This window comes from Nansenia antarctica, assembly GCF_963989245.1.
Source record: "Nansenia antarctica genome assembly, chromosome: 5".
Lineage (NCBI taxonomy): Eukaryota > Metazoa > Chordata > Actinopteri > Argentiniformes > Microstomatidae > Nansenia > Nansenia antarctica.
In genome coordinates this window covers 31551468-31565527 of record NC_137690.1, presented here as the reverse complement: position 1 = coordinate 31565527, position 14060 = coordinate 31551468, and the positions used below count along the sequence as shown (strand labels likewise).

The following is a 14060-nucleotide window of genomic DNA, read 5'->3' as shown; positions in this document are numbered from 1 at the left end:
AGTCAAGTTTTCAAATGTTGATGTGTAAGAATATGTTGGAACTGCAATCCTCCCCTCAAAAGGCAATCTCCACAATGAAGTAGGCAGCAGAACAGAGGCAGTGTGAACCAAAGCTTAAATACAGTCTTATGCATTTTTATAGAATACTGTAGGTCGCTGGATAAATCATACATAAATATATCTATATATACAGGAATTGATTAAAAAAACAAAAAGATGCAATACCTGCTGGAACAAAACTATAAACTGCTGTGCATTCATTGTGTGAAGTATTTGGTCTGTGTGAGCTTTTTTCTGAATGTTTACTGCATCTGTTAACACTTCACCGTTGTCATGGGCACAAGGCTGCTGTAATACAGAGTAGATTGCTTTAAGAATGTGCTTTTCCCCCCGTCTCATATTTGCCTGTTTTGTCTTGCCAAGTGTGTGTGTGTGTGCGTGTGCGTGTGTGTGTGTTAGTGTGAAGAAACAATGCTTTTTACACTTGTTACTGTTGGACTTGTAACAATGAGTTATTTGCTAGAAATATTGCTGCCTAGAAAATGAAGTATGTGCTTGAGATCTGACTTCCAGTAAAGATTTGTTTATGCAAATAAAATTGTCATGACTAACTTCAGCTGGCGCCTTCTGTGAGATGCTTATGAATGTGACACAATTAACCAGGGCTTGTTTTGTAAGGATCATTTATTTTCTGTAACTTTACAGTATAAAACGAATCAATGCAAATCATGACGGCAAGAACTAGGAAGCTTTAAACAAACAGAAATATAGTATCCTTCTGAAATGATCTGTACGTAGGTTAACCACAATAACGTGGGAGAGCAGTATCTAATTTGCAAACGGTTAACTTAAAAAGAAAACAAAATACTGAATGGATCTCAAATCCACTCAAGGTCATCCAGAACAGGGGCCTGTAGCGTTACGTTGTGGTGGTTGTCTCCTCCTGTTTCTGGGAGTAGTCCACCCTCTCAAACAGCAGCAGCATCTCACAGTGCATGGTCTGGGGGAACAGGTCCACGGCCATGGCTCGCACCGGCCGGAACGGGGCTCCGCGCACCCGGTTGGAGGGCGTCCTGCACAGACTACACCAGACCACCACGGCTTAGAAACCAACTCCGTGTTCCTCACGGTAACCATCATCACACAACTCTAGAACCTCGGGAACAAGCAGGTGGGGTTATTCCATCAACGTCGCTAAAGGAAAATCCAGGCTTCTTCTGATCAATCTCGAGAAAAATCCTGGATTTTTCCTTTAGCAACATTGATGGAACACACCCCTGGACACACTATGACTCACTCTATGAAGTTGTTCATGGCTGCCTTGGCGTTGCATGCCACGTAGACCAGCCTCTTCAGATGCTCTGCCCTTCTGATGGCCAGGATGACCTTGGAATCTACATTTCAGAAACGGCAGATAAACGATTTTGCGTTCATTCGCAATTAATTCAAATTCACTGATAAACGGTGTGTGTTTAGTAAGGCTTTTCTGTCTGGTTCCTCCTTACGTAAGCCTGCCCTGGGCGGGTCCACGATGGCCGTGAGGTTGGCGGACACCACGGAGTTCAGCACCGTGGGGAACACGTCCTCGGCCTTTCCACAGTGGAACTCGATGTTGTTCAGCCCTGAAACATTTACATAACACTCAGGCCTCCCGCTCATGTACCCGTGACATGTAAAGTCTGGTACACACGACACGCGTCTTCTTCTTTTCGTTCTTCTGAACTTTATTTGCCCTGTCGCACATGGCTGCCTCGTACAGGTCAGTCAGGGTACTACTACAATACGATCAAAACTGTTCAATCTCAAATTTAAAAATCTGTAAAATCTTTATGTGTGTACCAGGCTTAAGCCACAATGGCGCAGGCACGTCAAGATGTCAGGAAGTCCCTTACCGTTGATTTTAGCGTTGACTTTGGCGTCCTCCACCGCTTCCTGACACATCTCGATCCCGATCACCTTCTTCACCCTCTGGAAGTGGCAGGAGAGAGAGAGAGAGATACAGCTTGGTAACAACAGCACCAACAGAGAAAAGTGCATTTCCATTGTCAGACACCCAGAGTGACGGGTGGTCGGAAATGGAACCTAGGCCTAGGTGTTGGTCACCGGGGCAGCATTGACTACGGAGCAACCAACACACGTCCTTCTACAGCCTTGCTCTATAATAATAATAATAATAATAATAATAATAATAATAAATTACTTATATAGCGCTTTTCTAGACACTCAAAGACGCTTTACAAACTGAAAAGATTGAGTAGCAATAATAAAAACAAAAAATAAATAATAAAAAAGTATAGGGGCCTAATTAAGGTAGTCCTGGGGACACATGGGATGGGGAGGGGGAGAGGGTTAGCTGGTGAAGGCGAGCTTGAAGAGGTGGGTTTTTCTACCTTTGCCAGAGAGATGCCGATGGTCCCTGTCCCACAGCACACATCCAGAACGGTGCTGTCCTGGTCCAACTGGGCCCACTCCCCCACAGCTGAGTACAGAACCTCAGCTGCCAGCGTGTTGATCTGTCAGTGGAACATTCAACAGCCATAAACATTATTTATATAATTTTTAAAAATACGATACACCACAGAGGACCTAACTCAGATGACGCTCTTATGGAGGCTGTGCAAACACTAAACAACGTATGACATTATTGGTTTTAAAGATAATTAAATCTCTTGACGGTCTCGACTCTCTATAGGTACTGTATGGCTCACCTGGAAGAAGGAATGGGGGGATATCCTGAATTTCAGGCCCAGAAGCTCCTCATGAATACTGTCCTCTCCAGCCACGAGCTCGCACGGCAGGTCCTCCAGGTTAGGGGTTTTCCTGAGGGAACATAAGACGATCTGGGAAGCCCAACATTTTGTTGTGTACCGCTACTACTCACACACCGGTATTTTTGTTTGTTTGTTTGTGTGTCGGGGTAGTGGTGGACTGGTGGATAGTGAGTTGGACTTGTGATCAGAAGGTCATGAGTTCAAAACCCATCTGGAACCACCACTAGTGTGCCCTTTGAGTAAGGCACTTAAGCCTAACCCTAAATGACTCCAGGGAGACTGTCCCTGTCATCTGTAATTGTGAGACGCTTCGGATAAAAGCGCCAGCTAAACGGTAAAGAGATGTGTGTTCCTCTTACCTTTGTCCCTCTCTCACAAAGTACAGGGACGTGACGACGCTGTCTTTCCCGTCTCCCTCTGTGAAGTACCGCTTCAAAGAGACCTTCAGGTCATCGAGTTCGGCTGGCTCCAGTTGCTGCACAGGAGAAAATGTGCGTGAATGGAAGGTCAGAACGGACAGGCTGGCTAACACTTCAGAAGCGGTCACCTGACAGGTCGTGAGCTTAGAATTATAAGGTTCTATCTCCGTTTAGGGTAGTTCAGAGATATTAAGCGTCAACGTTTTTACATTCCATTATGTTTTGTGAGATGGAACCTTTGTATTTTATTAATTACTAACAAAACAAATTCAACATTTTAAAAATAACAACACACAGGCATTAATAAACACCTAATGGATCAGATTATGTAAAAAACTCAATGTTGACCAAAAATTTAGATAGAACCTTATCATTCTAATTCGTCACAAGGTGAAGTAGGGAAAGAAAAGCTAGCTAGCGAGCTAAAGGTTCACGTTGCTCTTGGGTACCTGTGGGTTGAAGAAGACCATGGCCATGGCCTGACCGGTCCTGGTGGTCCGCACCGTGAGCTGCTTCCAGTGGCCTTCGTAGGTCTCAGGGCTGTACACGGAGTAGGGCGTCGTCCTGTGTTAGGGTTAGGTACACACAAGGGTTAGGTACAGGTACAGCTGTGGCGCAGGAGGTAGAGCTGCAGTCTAATGATCGCAAGGTTGGTAGATCGGCGGTTCGAGCCCCGGCTGGTCACGTGTCGAAGTGTCCTTGGGCAAGATACTGAACCCCAAATTGCTCCCAGTGAGCGGGCCGGCGCCTTGCATGGTAGCTTGCCGCCATTGGTGTGTGAATGTGTGTGTCAATGGGTGAATGAGAGGCCGTTGTAAAGCGCTTTGGATAAAGGCGCTATATAAGTGCAGTCCATTTACCATTTATCCATTTACAAACACCAGGTCACGGCCAGGTGACATCTTAAATGACACAATAGCGATTTCATGTTCCACTATGAGTTTTTTTTTGCTCTCTTGCTGTCTTTGATAAAAACGTTTTTTTTTTTTTACGATGTAGGTCAAACTGTCTGGAGGGCAGATCTGACCTCGAACGAGGAGTCCCTCTCGGGCGTCGTTTTATCACCTGATGAATTTCTGAAACTCGCTGACCACTCTCTTGGCCTCGGCGGGGACGTGGATGGTGTCAGCAGGCCCCACCACGGCCACGGAGCCCCCTTTGTACTTCCCCAGACGGAAGCCGATCGTCTTGTCCTCCCCGTCCGCTCCGATCGCGATGAGGAACTCGCACTTGTTTCTGTATTCGGTCTGCAGGTGAAACATTACATTTGCATTTTTGGCATTTACAGAAGCTTTATACCAAAAGGACTTGCATACATTTGTATGTATACATTCAATACATTTGACTAAGTAAGTGATCATCAATCCACCAGTCGTAGCAGGAAAAGTAATCTACCTCAGGCCAGCGGCCATTGGCAGTCGTCGTGCTAGAAGAAGACATTTTTAGGGGAACATATAGTGGAGGTTTGAAACACTCAGAGAGGGGTTACTGGGGGGGGGGGGGGGGGCGGCGTCTACAGAGGTGAAGACTATGTCTTGTGATTTTACCTGAACAGGAGAAGGCCGAATGGCTTCCAGAGGGCAACACATTTGTTTATACTTGTCTTTCTGCACAAACAGCCAGGGCAGCATCGCCTTGTTGGTGTTGCCTATCTCTCTGTAAATACGACATACGGGAAACAGAACAGAACAGTTAATACCCTCATCCTCTGTGTGGTCTCAAATAGGGTTTGGAAAGCATTTATTATCGGATTATTAAATGTCTACAAATTAATAATACATGTTTTACAATAACCCTTTATACTAATGTGTTCATTTGCAACCAGTATACTTTTACTTCCTGATATGTAATCAGATGGCATTAGTACTAGAGGACATAATTCATTGTACCATGAAGCCATCCTCAGTACTTTTCTGTTGTGCGTTGCATTTAATAGTGGGAGAAACTAATAAGTCCAACTCAGTAATCCTTTCCCACCGTTCTCCCCTGGCAGCCGTTATGGAGCAGAGCCCTACCTGGCCAGCCTCTGCAGCACCCCCTCCACCTCCTTGTCCTTCCTCCTCAGCTGCTCCTCGTAGGGCACGTTCCACAGGGGGGTCACCACGTTGGCGATCTGCGTGCTGAGGGGCTCCTCGTCCCCCTCTACCTCCTGGCGCTTGGAGGGGCGCTGTCCGCCGCCTTCGCCCTCCCCCTCGGCCTCGTCCTGCTTCCTCTTCCTGAGGATGGGGTCGACCTTGGGCTTGGCCAGCCGCACGCTCAGCACCCGGCCCTTCCACTGCAGGCCGTGCACCACCTTCATGGCCTTGTCCCGCTCCTCCTCGTTCTTGAAGGTGACGAAAGCGAACGTCTGTTTCCCAAACAGTTTGATCTTGTGCGGGTTGACGCCGTGCTTGGCCAGGAACTTCTTCACGTCGTTGAAGCCTAGGAACTTAGGCAGGTTCTGGATCTCCACTTTGAAGATCTCCGAGGTGAAGAGGTGTTCTTTAATGTAGCGGTAGGAGTCCACGCCTCCCTCTCCCTCTCCCTCTCCTTCAGCCTTAGGTTCATCTGATTTCACCCCATCCATTACATCCTCTTTAGGCTGAGCCATTTTCTCTTCATTCACTGATGGAATGTCACTAACAGCTGCCATGATCTGTTTGGAATAAATAGATGAAAGCATGCTTCCTTTGGACAACACATGAATGATCTGCCTTGGTCTTGGGTAGGCTATGCATAAAAAAACAAGATATTTGTTTCGCCCCTATCTTTGTGGTATGCATCAAGGACATGAAAGCCTTAGCTACCAATGATTTCGACACAAATTCCAAACTACACAGAATTGACAACACATAATGTGAACACTTGAATGAATGAATGATTGAATGAATGAATGAATGAATGAATGAATGGTCTTTATTGTCATTGATATAGTACAGGTACCATACAACGACATTTGGGAGGGGGGCTCCCCTGGTGCTAGGAGAAAAAAAAACTAAAAACAAGAAGGGAAAAGAGCTGGTTTACATAAATAAAGGCTATGTACACTATCCACTATACTATACTATACTATACAAATAAAACACTGTGCTGTACTCTATGCTATGCTATACATATCCTAACATTTCCTATCTCTGAACCTTATGTGCACGAGGGTTGTCATATTGCACATAGTGTTATTGCACATTCATTTAAAGTGTCGCAGTTTGCAGGTTTGAAATGTTCACAGTTTCAGTATTGCACTTGATTACAATCTAGTAGCTGCCATCAAATTGTCTAGATTGTCTTAGGTAGTTTGTACTTAGGCTACACAAAGTAAGCCAACAAATAGTTGTCAGGCATATTTAGCAAGCTAGTTAACAAAAGCATGCATGATTGCTATTTAAAAATACAGAATTTTGGAATGGATAAGACGCATTTACCTTCGTTATCACAGGATATTATGTGGCGACTCAGCTGTAACTAGATGATGATGGCACTGCACGCTGCCATCTTGGTTGTTGGTCGAGAGACACGTGCGACAGTGAACTTTGACATTAAGTAATATTTTCAACTGATATCACCTCACTTATGGAAGTGAAAATATCGATCTACATGCGATTTTGTCCATGATTCCTACATACACAATTCGTAATATTGTTGAACGCCAACAAAATAGATACGTTTCACATCAGACACAGGAAGTTACGAACAAGTCTGCCACAGATCTACATAGTGAATGGGTTGGTGTAAGAGTGGTACGATTTCTGATACTTAATTTCCACTTGTTCATAGCTGTCAAGTTGAAATGATACACTGTAATAACAAACATAAGTCAGTTCAACTTTTGATATCACGTCATTCTCTGCAAAAAAAATTATATATATATATATACTGTGAAATCTTGCAAGACTAAAGTAGTGTGTAGTTTTAATTAATTGAATTGAACAGACTATATTCATTCGCTAAATAATATCCTCATTCCATAATACAGATCCAGTCATTATAGTCTTTATTTAATATGATGTACATGTCTGAATGTGTCGACAGAACTACAGGGGAACGGTGGGATGGGGCTAAGTGCACGGGTGTGTTCGTAAATACGCTCTGGAAATCTAATTAGCACTCATGGAATGCCTCTCGTCCAATCGCCTTACTCGGTCGCTCTATGACGTTGAACCCCGTGTGCGCTCCGGCGCTCTCAGAGCGAATTTACGAACACACCCCAAGTAGGACATTTCGGCGCACTAAGCAGCTAGCCTTGTACCGCGGGAAGAGAGGAGCTCGAGGGGAACGACGGGGAGTTTGGTTCTGAATCAATCTAACTAAATTCCATAATCTACAAACATCTACATTAATATGGCAGATCCGAAGGTAAGGATGGGAGTTTTGAGCATCCTCGTCTATTGTACATTTAATGGAATGAACATTTGATCACAAATGGAGCATTTTTGATTGGCATTCCCAAAGTTTATTGTTGGTACTACTGGGAGGGTCAGAACGCCGACCAGGGAGCTGGTTAGGTCACATTCTTTAGCAAAACATCAACTATTAGGAGGAGTATTAATCATTTGTCTTCAAAACAATAACTTGGGGACAACGGTGAGTTAATAACGCGCAGTCAATATGTCAAGAGATTAAGCAGCCAGATACTTTGCCGCCTTTCTTTCTCTCTGGTCTGATGCTAACCTGCAAGTTAGCCAACATTAGCTTGCTATTGAGCGCGTTTAGTCCTGTGAACTACGATAGAACGCATAGTAAACCGTGCTAATGGTCATCTAGACTTGAAATGGTCACTATTTGGCTTTGAAAAGTGTTGTCCACCCTAACAACAGTTGCTAGCCAGACATGATGACTAGCTAGCTACCGTTAGCCCAGCTAGTCCCTGTAGGAGGACAGCGAGGCAACACAACACGGATCTGTCTGACAGTGTTCTAGTAGCCCTCGTACGTCTTCAATAGCCTGTGTGTTTGCGAGCAATGACTTTAAAAAACGACACATTGTCGCCATATTGACACAGAAAGAGAATCTCAGCCCCTGGTGCCTCCAGGACGGCCTAGCTACCTGTATGGCTGCTAACTCTACACAGGCCGAACCAGACAGGCTAGACCAGCTCACTTTAACACTGCTCGTCTGCACACACATACATGCCCAGAGCATGCCATGTCAATGATTGTAAAAAAAAAAAAAAACATTCGATGATTTAAACAGAACTCAGAAAGATGTGTTAGCTGCATGGATCCATGTAGCCGTGTTGTGCTGGTCCTGTAGCCGTGGCTGGCTCACCTGGGACGGCTCACTGGGACTGGGACGCATGGAGCACCACGTTGTCCAGCTACTAGCTCCTAATAATTACCAAACTTATCAATTAGGTTATGCCAGCTAATGTTAGAGGCCAAATTGTCTCCTCACAATCAGGCTAGCAAAGCAAGTTGATATCCTGGCTGTGAAGTGTGAACTGATATTGTCCCACTTTTCTTTAGCTAAGTTTCCTACTTCCTGCCTTTTTAAAGAAACTTCCTTACCAGTTGTTTTAATAGCTGCTTTGTTACCATTAGGTTGTAACAAGCTGTGTAATTGCAGTAAGAGAGACTCTATGGAATGGAAACGCCTTGGTAGCAGCAAAGGTGCTTGGCTCAGCAGCACTAAGTTCAGTTTGCCACAGCAAATTGAACACAAAAGATAACCTCTAAAGCGTGATCTCTCAAATCCCTCTATTCACGTCCCTATGTAGTTAGTTAGTTTAGCGTTCTTTTTTTTCTTTTTTTACAAAGTCGTACAATGGCGGCTACTTTTAATGGAGATGACCAACCCAGATATGCCACAAAGCTCGTCAACGTTTAAATGCGCTTTCCCGTAAGTGTACTGAGTCTTGTCCTTGTTCATAGGAGACGTCAGAGGAGCACGAGACTTCGACAGAAAATGCAGAGGAATCGAACCACGATCCCCATTACGAGCCCATCGTGTCTCTTCCGGAGCAGGACGTGAAGACGCTAGAGGAAGACGAGGAGGAGATTTTCAAAATGTACGTCGTGGGGGGGGGGGGGGGGGGCTTTTAACGGTCTGGCATCACCACTCGACACAATCGTTGTAAAAAATCTATATATATATATTATGCATGATGGCTAAGCCCTAAGCACTCCCTACAAACTCCTCAATATTCTGTCCTTACTGTCTCCTCAGGCGGGCGAAGTTGTACCGCTTCGCCTCAGAGCTCGACCCGCCAGAGTGGAAGGAGCGTGGCACGGGCGACGTCAAGCTCCTGCGACACAGAGAGAAGGGCACCGTCCGCCTATTGATGAGGAGAGACCGGACCCTGAAGATCTGCGCCAACCACAACAGTGAGTCACACGGGCCACGGGCCACGGGCCCCAGCCAGTGTTGTCAACTAGCCTAGCTCGTACACTCATGGCCCTGTGTCCCAGCCGGCCTGTGAGAGCTAGCTGACCAGGGTGAGGCCAGTGAGAGCTAGCTGACCAGGGTGAAGGAAAACCAATAAGCAATTGCTTCCTGTCACGACTGTGTAGCAGCTGCGCTAAAAACATGTCTGACTCTAACACCCATTAGCTCGGATAAAGCACAATAGTGACGGGCGGTTGTTGCAGTGTGGAGTGGTGGTTTCTGGGAAGTGTAGGTTACAACAATTGAATACGAGAATGTTGCCCATCCCGTGAAATTCTACACCAAATACATAAGGCATGATGCCATTTAGCTGTATGATCTAATTGTATAGGTAAGTGAGGCTGTGTGCCTTGTCTCCTAACTCTCTCTCTCTCTCTCTCTCTCTCTCGCTCTCTCTCTCTCTCTCTCTCTGTGTGTGTGTGTGTGTTCTCTCAGTTTTCCCTGTGATGGAGCTGAAGCCTAACGCTGGCAGCGACAGGGCCTGGGTATGGAACACACTAGCTGACTTTGCAGATGAGGCTCCCAAACCTGAAATGCTGGCGATCCGCTTCCTCAATGCAGAAAGTGAGTGTGTCAACACCTCTATTCCAGCCACTGGATTTGCTTGAGCAATATTGACTTTCTATTGGTATTATTGAGGTTGGGATCAAAACAAAAGAATGTACTTGTAAATCGCTTTAGATAAAATCCTCTGCTAAACATTTTTTTTTTTTTGCTTTTCAGATGCCCAGAAATTCAAGGTGAAGTTCGATGAATGCAAGGAAGAGGTCAAAAAATCTCGAGAGGAATCAGGTTGGTGTTACAGTATTGTTTACATCCGACATGTATTGCAGACTATACTCTGTTCTTTGCTGATCACTCCAGCCCTGAACTTTTGCTGTCTGCTACATTAACTTGCAGAATGTAACACTTGCTGGTCTGCTATCAGGCTAGTGTTGGTATGTTCTGGTACACTTACAATTAATCTCTCTGCAGTTCTAATGACAAAGAACCATCATTGTTATCGTATAAAATCTATTGTAAATTGTAGTGTCCTAAAACATGTTGCTACCATGACTGCTACCATGGAGATAATACTTTTCCTACCGTTCAGATGTAGGTGAAACCTGGTCACGAACTGCCAGGGGTCACTCAATGGGGGGCAGCAAACAAGGCATATCTATAAACAGTTAACATGATCTATCTATCATTCTCTGCAGGTGACTCTGACAGCACAGACAAAGTGGCCGAGAAACTGGAGGAATTATCTGTAAAGGAGGACAAGACCAAGACATCGGAGAAGGAAGAAAAGAAAGAGGAGAAAACGGAGAAGGCAGAAGAGAAGAAATGAAACCAAGAACTTGCTTTACTGATCTTCAACTTTGTCATTTTCCTCTTTTTCTACAATAGACTCTGAAGAAACTGAATTTGGACACTTGCATATTGATTTATTTAGTTTTTTTTTTATGATTTATTTGCCTCGAGAGATCACAAGACCTTGGTGCCACTCTAAAAGTATCGATTCATTTAAATGTGCTCCTCCCCACCCACCCTCTCACTCCTATTTCTATCATAGACGGACATAAGTTGTCTGTTTTGGTCACCTGTAATTCAGTGTGAACTTAACATACTGTGAAAAGAGGCTTGTGATGTTGATAATTCCCACATTGGGGAAATGTTTTTTTTATTTTTATTTTTTTTATTCCGTTATTCCGAAGCATAGTTAGTCTATGGAGGAGAAGTCCTTGGAGACGGCTTGTTTGCACCACAATGTACGGAGAACAGACAGACGAGATGGGAGATGTCGGGAGCGCTCAAGTGCATCTCTTTGAAGGGGCTTCCTCCCTAATCCCCTCTTTCACAGTTTGACTGATCTGGAAACAGATGAGGTGAAAGCACCGAGGGTGGGATTCTGACGGGGCATCTGCTCTGGCTGGGCCCTTGGCTTAGACGGGGGAGGAGGGGAGGAAGCCGCTTTAGCCAATCGGGATGCTGTTATGGTGTGGTAACATCAGGTGCACGCTGGGAAACTGCGGCCCTCAGTTTGCTCTGAGGTCCTACTAGGTGGTTTGGTGCACTTAGAAAAAAAGAAAAGAAAATTAAGTGTTTCTGATTTCGTTTCATTTTTTAGTTGAAGACTGATCACACCAAAACCATCAGTCGAACCCACGACTACGGTTCATCAGATGTCGGGTGTCACCCCACGCGTTCTGACTAAGTCCCTTATCCATGGCTCGAGTTTGTTTTTAGGTCATAAACATTCCCTCAAACCGATAACTAAAAGCATGTAGAAAATGTATAGCGGAAGAGTGAACCGTTGCGGCGGCAGGTCTGTGTGGCCCACCATCCTAACCTGTCCCACTAATTGAGTTGACCCTGCCTCTTTAAGTGCTTTGAAGTGCCAGTGCATCTGTAAATACATGTACATGGATGAGATGTTGCTTTTCATTTGCACTCAAATGGTTTGAGATATTTCCTCCACCTTCCAATAAAAGCTCTCAAAGACCAACTATGTTGTCCTGTGTTTTATGTGCAGGGTTCCCACGGGTCCTTGAAAGTTTGTGAATTTAAAAAAAGAATCAAGGCCTTAAAAGTGTTTGAAAATCGACATGGGTCATTGAAAGTGCTTGAATTCCCCTCTCTCTCTCTCCCCCCAAAAATATATAGGTAACATGTAGAAGGGAATAAAACAACCATACTAGTTACTAAGGTTAATTAGTTAGCTAGATTTTAAACTGACATAACGCCCTTAGATTTGAAAACCGTTCATGGTCATTCCTATTATATACATTCTCGTCTATACTAGTTCTGTCTCAAACTATGCCATGGTGGGCCCTTGAATTTGAAGGAATTGAGTCTTGAAAGGTGCTTGAATTTGATCTTTCAGAAAGTGTGGGAATCCTGTATGTGGGACGTTAAATGGGTGGGTGTGGGTTTTTATGTATTCATGTGAGGGGGGCACTTGTGTGCTTCGTGTATGGATTTAAGAGCATAGGGTTGGTGGAAAAAGTCCACTTTTCGTAGACTTTAAAATCTGTGGGGTAGAGCACAAGAGAAGCGCACACTCCAGTGGTGAGCGGGGATGGAGAGATTGACTTGTTTGCGATATCCTGTCTGGAATGAACCAGCGAACAGAATGTTCTTATAAACGGCTCTGGAGCAGAGTTTGAAAGGTAGTAGATTGTTGTTCAAGATGGTTTTGGAGTGCTGCAGAGAAGATCAGGAGTGAATCTCAAAATGTCTTCCCTTCCTTTTTAAAAAAAAAAAAGCATTAAAGGAAACGATCCTACTGTTGGTTCCTCCCCTCTGATCTCCGTCCAATGTGTTTTGAGTAGGAGAGGAATTGAGTGAAGAGTTGACAACCATGCTATGCATTTGAAACCTCAGTCCGCTGTGATGCACATGATCCAGTAATGCATTCTATGTAATTCCACCAGATGGCGCTATGGTAGAGAGGAAAGGGCAGGGAGAAGGAAATGTGAACGACAGTCATTTTGGCTTGGAAACCTTTATTCTAATTGAGTCATCAAGTGGCAGATATTTCCTCTCAACAAAAATAATTATTAAGCATGTACATTAACAGTATTCTGTATATAATGTATACATAGTTTAACGTCCTATTCATATGACAAATGTTAGAAAATACTCAATCTGATTATGACAAGCGAGACAGAGAGCGACAGGTATTCTGCAATTGCCAACATCGCTCAGGTGTGGCGACTTGGCGTGAGGCCCAGCACAGGACAGGACACACATCGTGACAACGTGGCAGTCAGTATTCTAAAGGAAAAATTATAACAATCTTTTTTCTTTTCTCTCAGAAGTGTCTGCCTGAAGGACATTCAAGTTTCAACACCTTGGGGTCACTTGCAAGTCGTGTCAGGTGACGACGACAGGTGCAGTGGGCAGCCTACCTAATCCAACAACAAGTGGTCATCTCAAGATCGTCCTATCTGTCCATGACCAGACAGGTGACAGAACACTGTACATTCAAATGAAAACGGATCATACGGCATGTTCAAAATCGTCGTTGCCCCTTTGCAGCGTCCGATAGATTAAAAAAAGGGTGGCTGCAACACGGTTGGACCTGTAGAAAGAAACGTGTCGCCTCATATGAAGCTTAAACTCTGACGTTTGTTCTGACATAACAGGATAACAAATTGGAATGGTATGTGAAACAGAATTAGAGGCCAAAAGAACATCATATAGCACAGGATATTCACTTGTGTACTTTGTCTTCATCACACACACACACTTGTCACATCTCGTTTCATTAACCATTAAATCTATATACACAATATACACATCTACTTTAGAACCAAGACCAATCGAATAGCTCCCTGAATAGGTTGAACAATTGGCCTTAATGTTTCCTTTAAAAATCTCTCTCTCTCTCTCTCTCTCTCTCTCTGGCATGTCCTTGGCTGTTATCCCACAATGCACTCTGATGATCATCCTCACCCCATCATAATGTCTTTGTGCAGTAAACATGGTTGTCTTCTTGAAAGGCCACAATGGTAGATTATTTAAA

General features: G+C 44.4%; 2 protein-coding genes across 2 annotated transcripts; one reads left to right on the top strand and one right to left on the bottom strand.

Moving 5' to 3' along the window:
- Nucleotides 1–678: 678 nt before the first annotated feature.
- trmt2a (tRNA methyltransferase 2 homolog A) lies at nt 679–6719 on the bottom strand. The gene is made up of 12 exons (XM_080530488.1): nt 6592–6719; nt 5206–5825; nt 4738–4846; nt 4256–4437; nt 3640–3754; nt 3131–3246; nt 2709–2820; nt 2391–2513; nt 1893–1968; nt 1506–1622; nt 1298–1394; nt 679–1082 (listed from the first exon to the last, which is right to left on the bottom strand). The coding sequence occupies exons 2-12, from the start codon at nt 5820–5822 to the stop codon at nt 920–922; spliced, it is 1827 nt and encodes a 608-aa protein (XP_080386614.1). The 5' UTR covers nt 5823–5825; nt 6592–6719; the 3' UTR covers nt 679–919.
- Nucleotides 6720–7398: 679 nt separating this feature from the next.
- Nucleotides 7399–12023, top strand: ranbp1 (RAN binding protein 1). Its single transcript, XM_080530489.1, has 6 exons — nt 7399–7522; nt 9037–9173; nt 9332–9489; nt 9986–10114; nt 10274–10342; nt 10750–12023. Exons 1-6 carry the CDS (start codon nt 7508–7510, stop codon nt 10878–10880), a joined length of 639 nt encoding a protein of 212 aa, XP_080386615.1. The 5' UTR covers nt 7399–7507; the 3' UTR covers nt 10881–12023.
- The last annotated feature ends 2037 nt before the right edge of the window (nt 12024–14060 follow it).

Excerpts from the sequence above, each read along its gene's own strand:
- trmt2a (XM_080530488.1), bottom strand. The coding sequence starts at position 5,822 with ATGGCAGCTGTTAGTGACATTCCATCAGTGAATGAAGAGAAAATGGCT. Across the intron at positions 3,247-3,639 it reads TGGTCTTCTTCAACCCACAG|CAACTGGAGCCAGCCGAACT; the intron begins GTACCCAAGAGC and ends TCTCCTGTGCAG. Across the intron at positions 2,821-3,130 it reads TTTGTGAGAGAGGGACAAAG|GAAAACCCCTAACCTGGAGG; the intron begins GTAAGAGGAACA and ends ATGTTCCCTCAG.
- ranbp1 (XM_080530489.1), top strand. Across the intron at positions 9,174-9,331 it reads GAGGAGGAGATTTTCAAAAT|GCGGGCGAAGTTGTACCGCT; the intron begins GTACGTCGTGGG and ends CTGTCTCCTCAG. Across the intron at positions 10,115-10,273 it reads CCGCTTCCTCAATGCAGAAA|ATGCCCAGAAATTCAAGGTG; the intron begins GTGAGTGTGTCA and ends TTTGCTTTTCAG.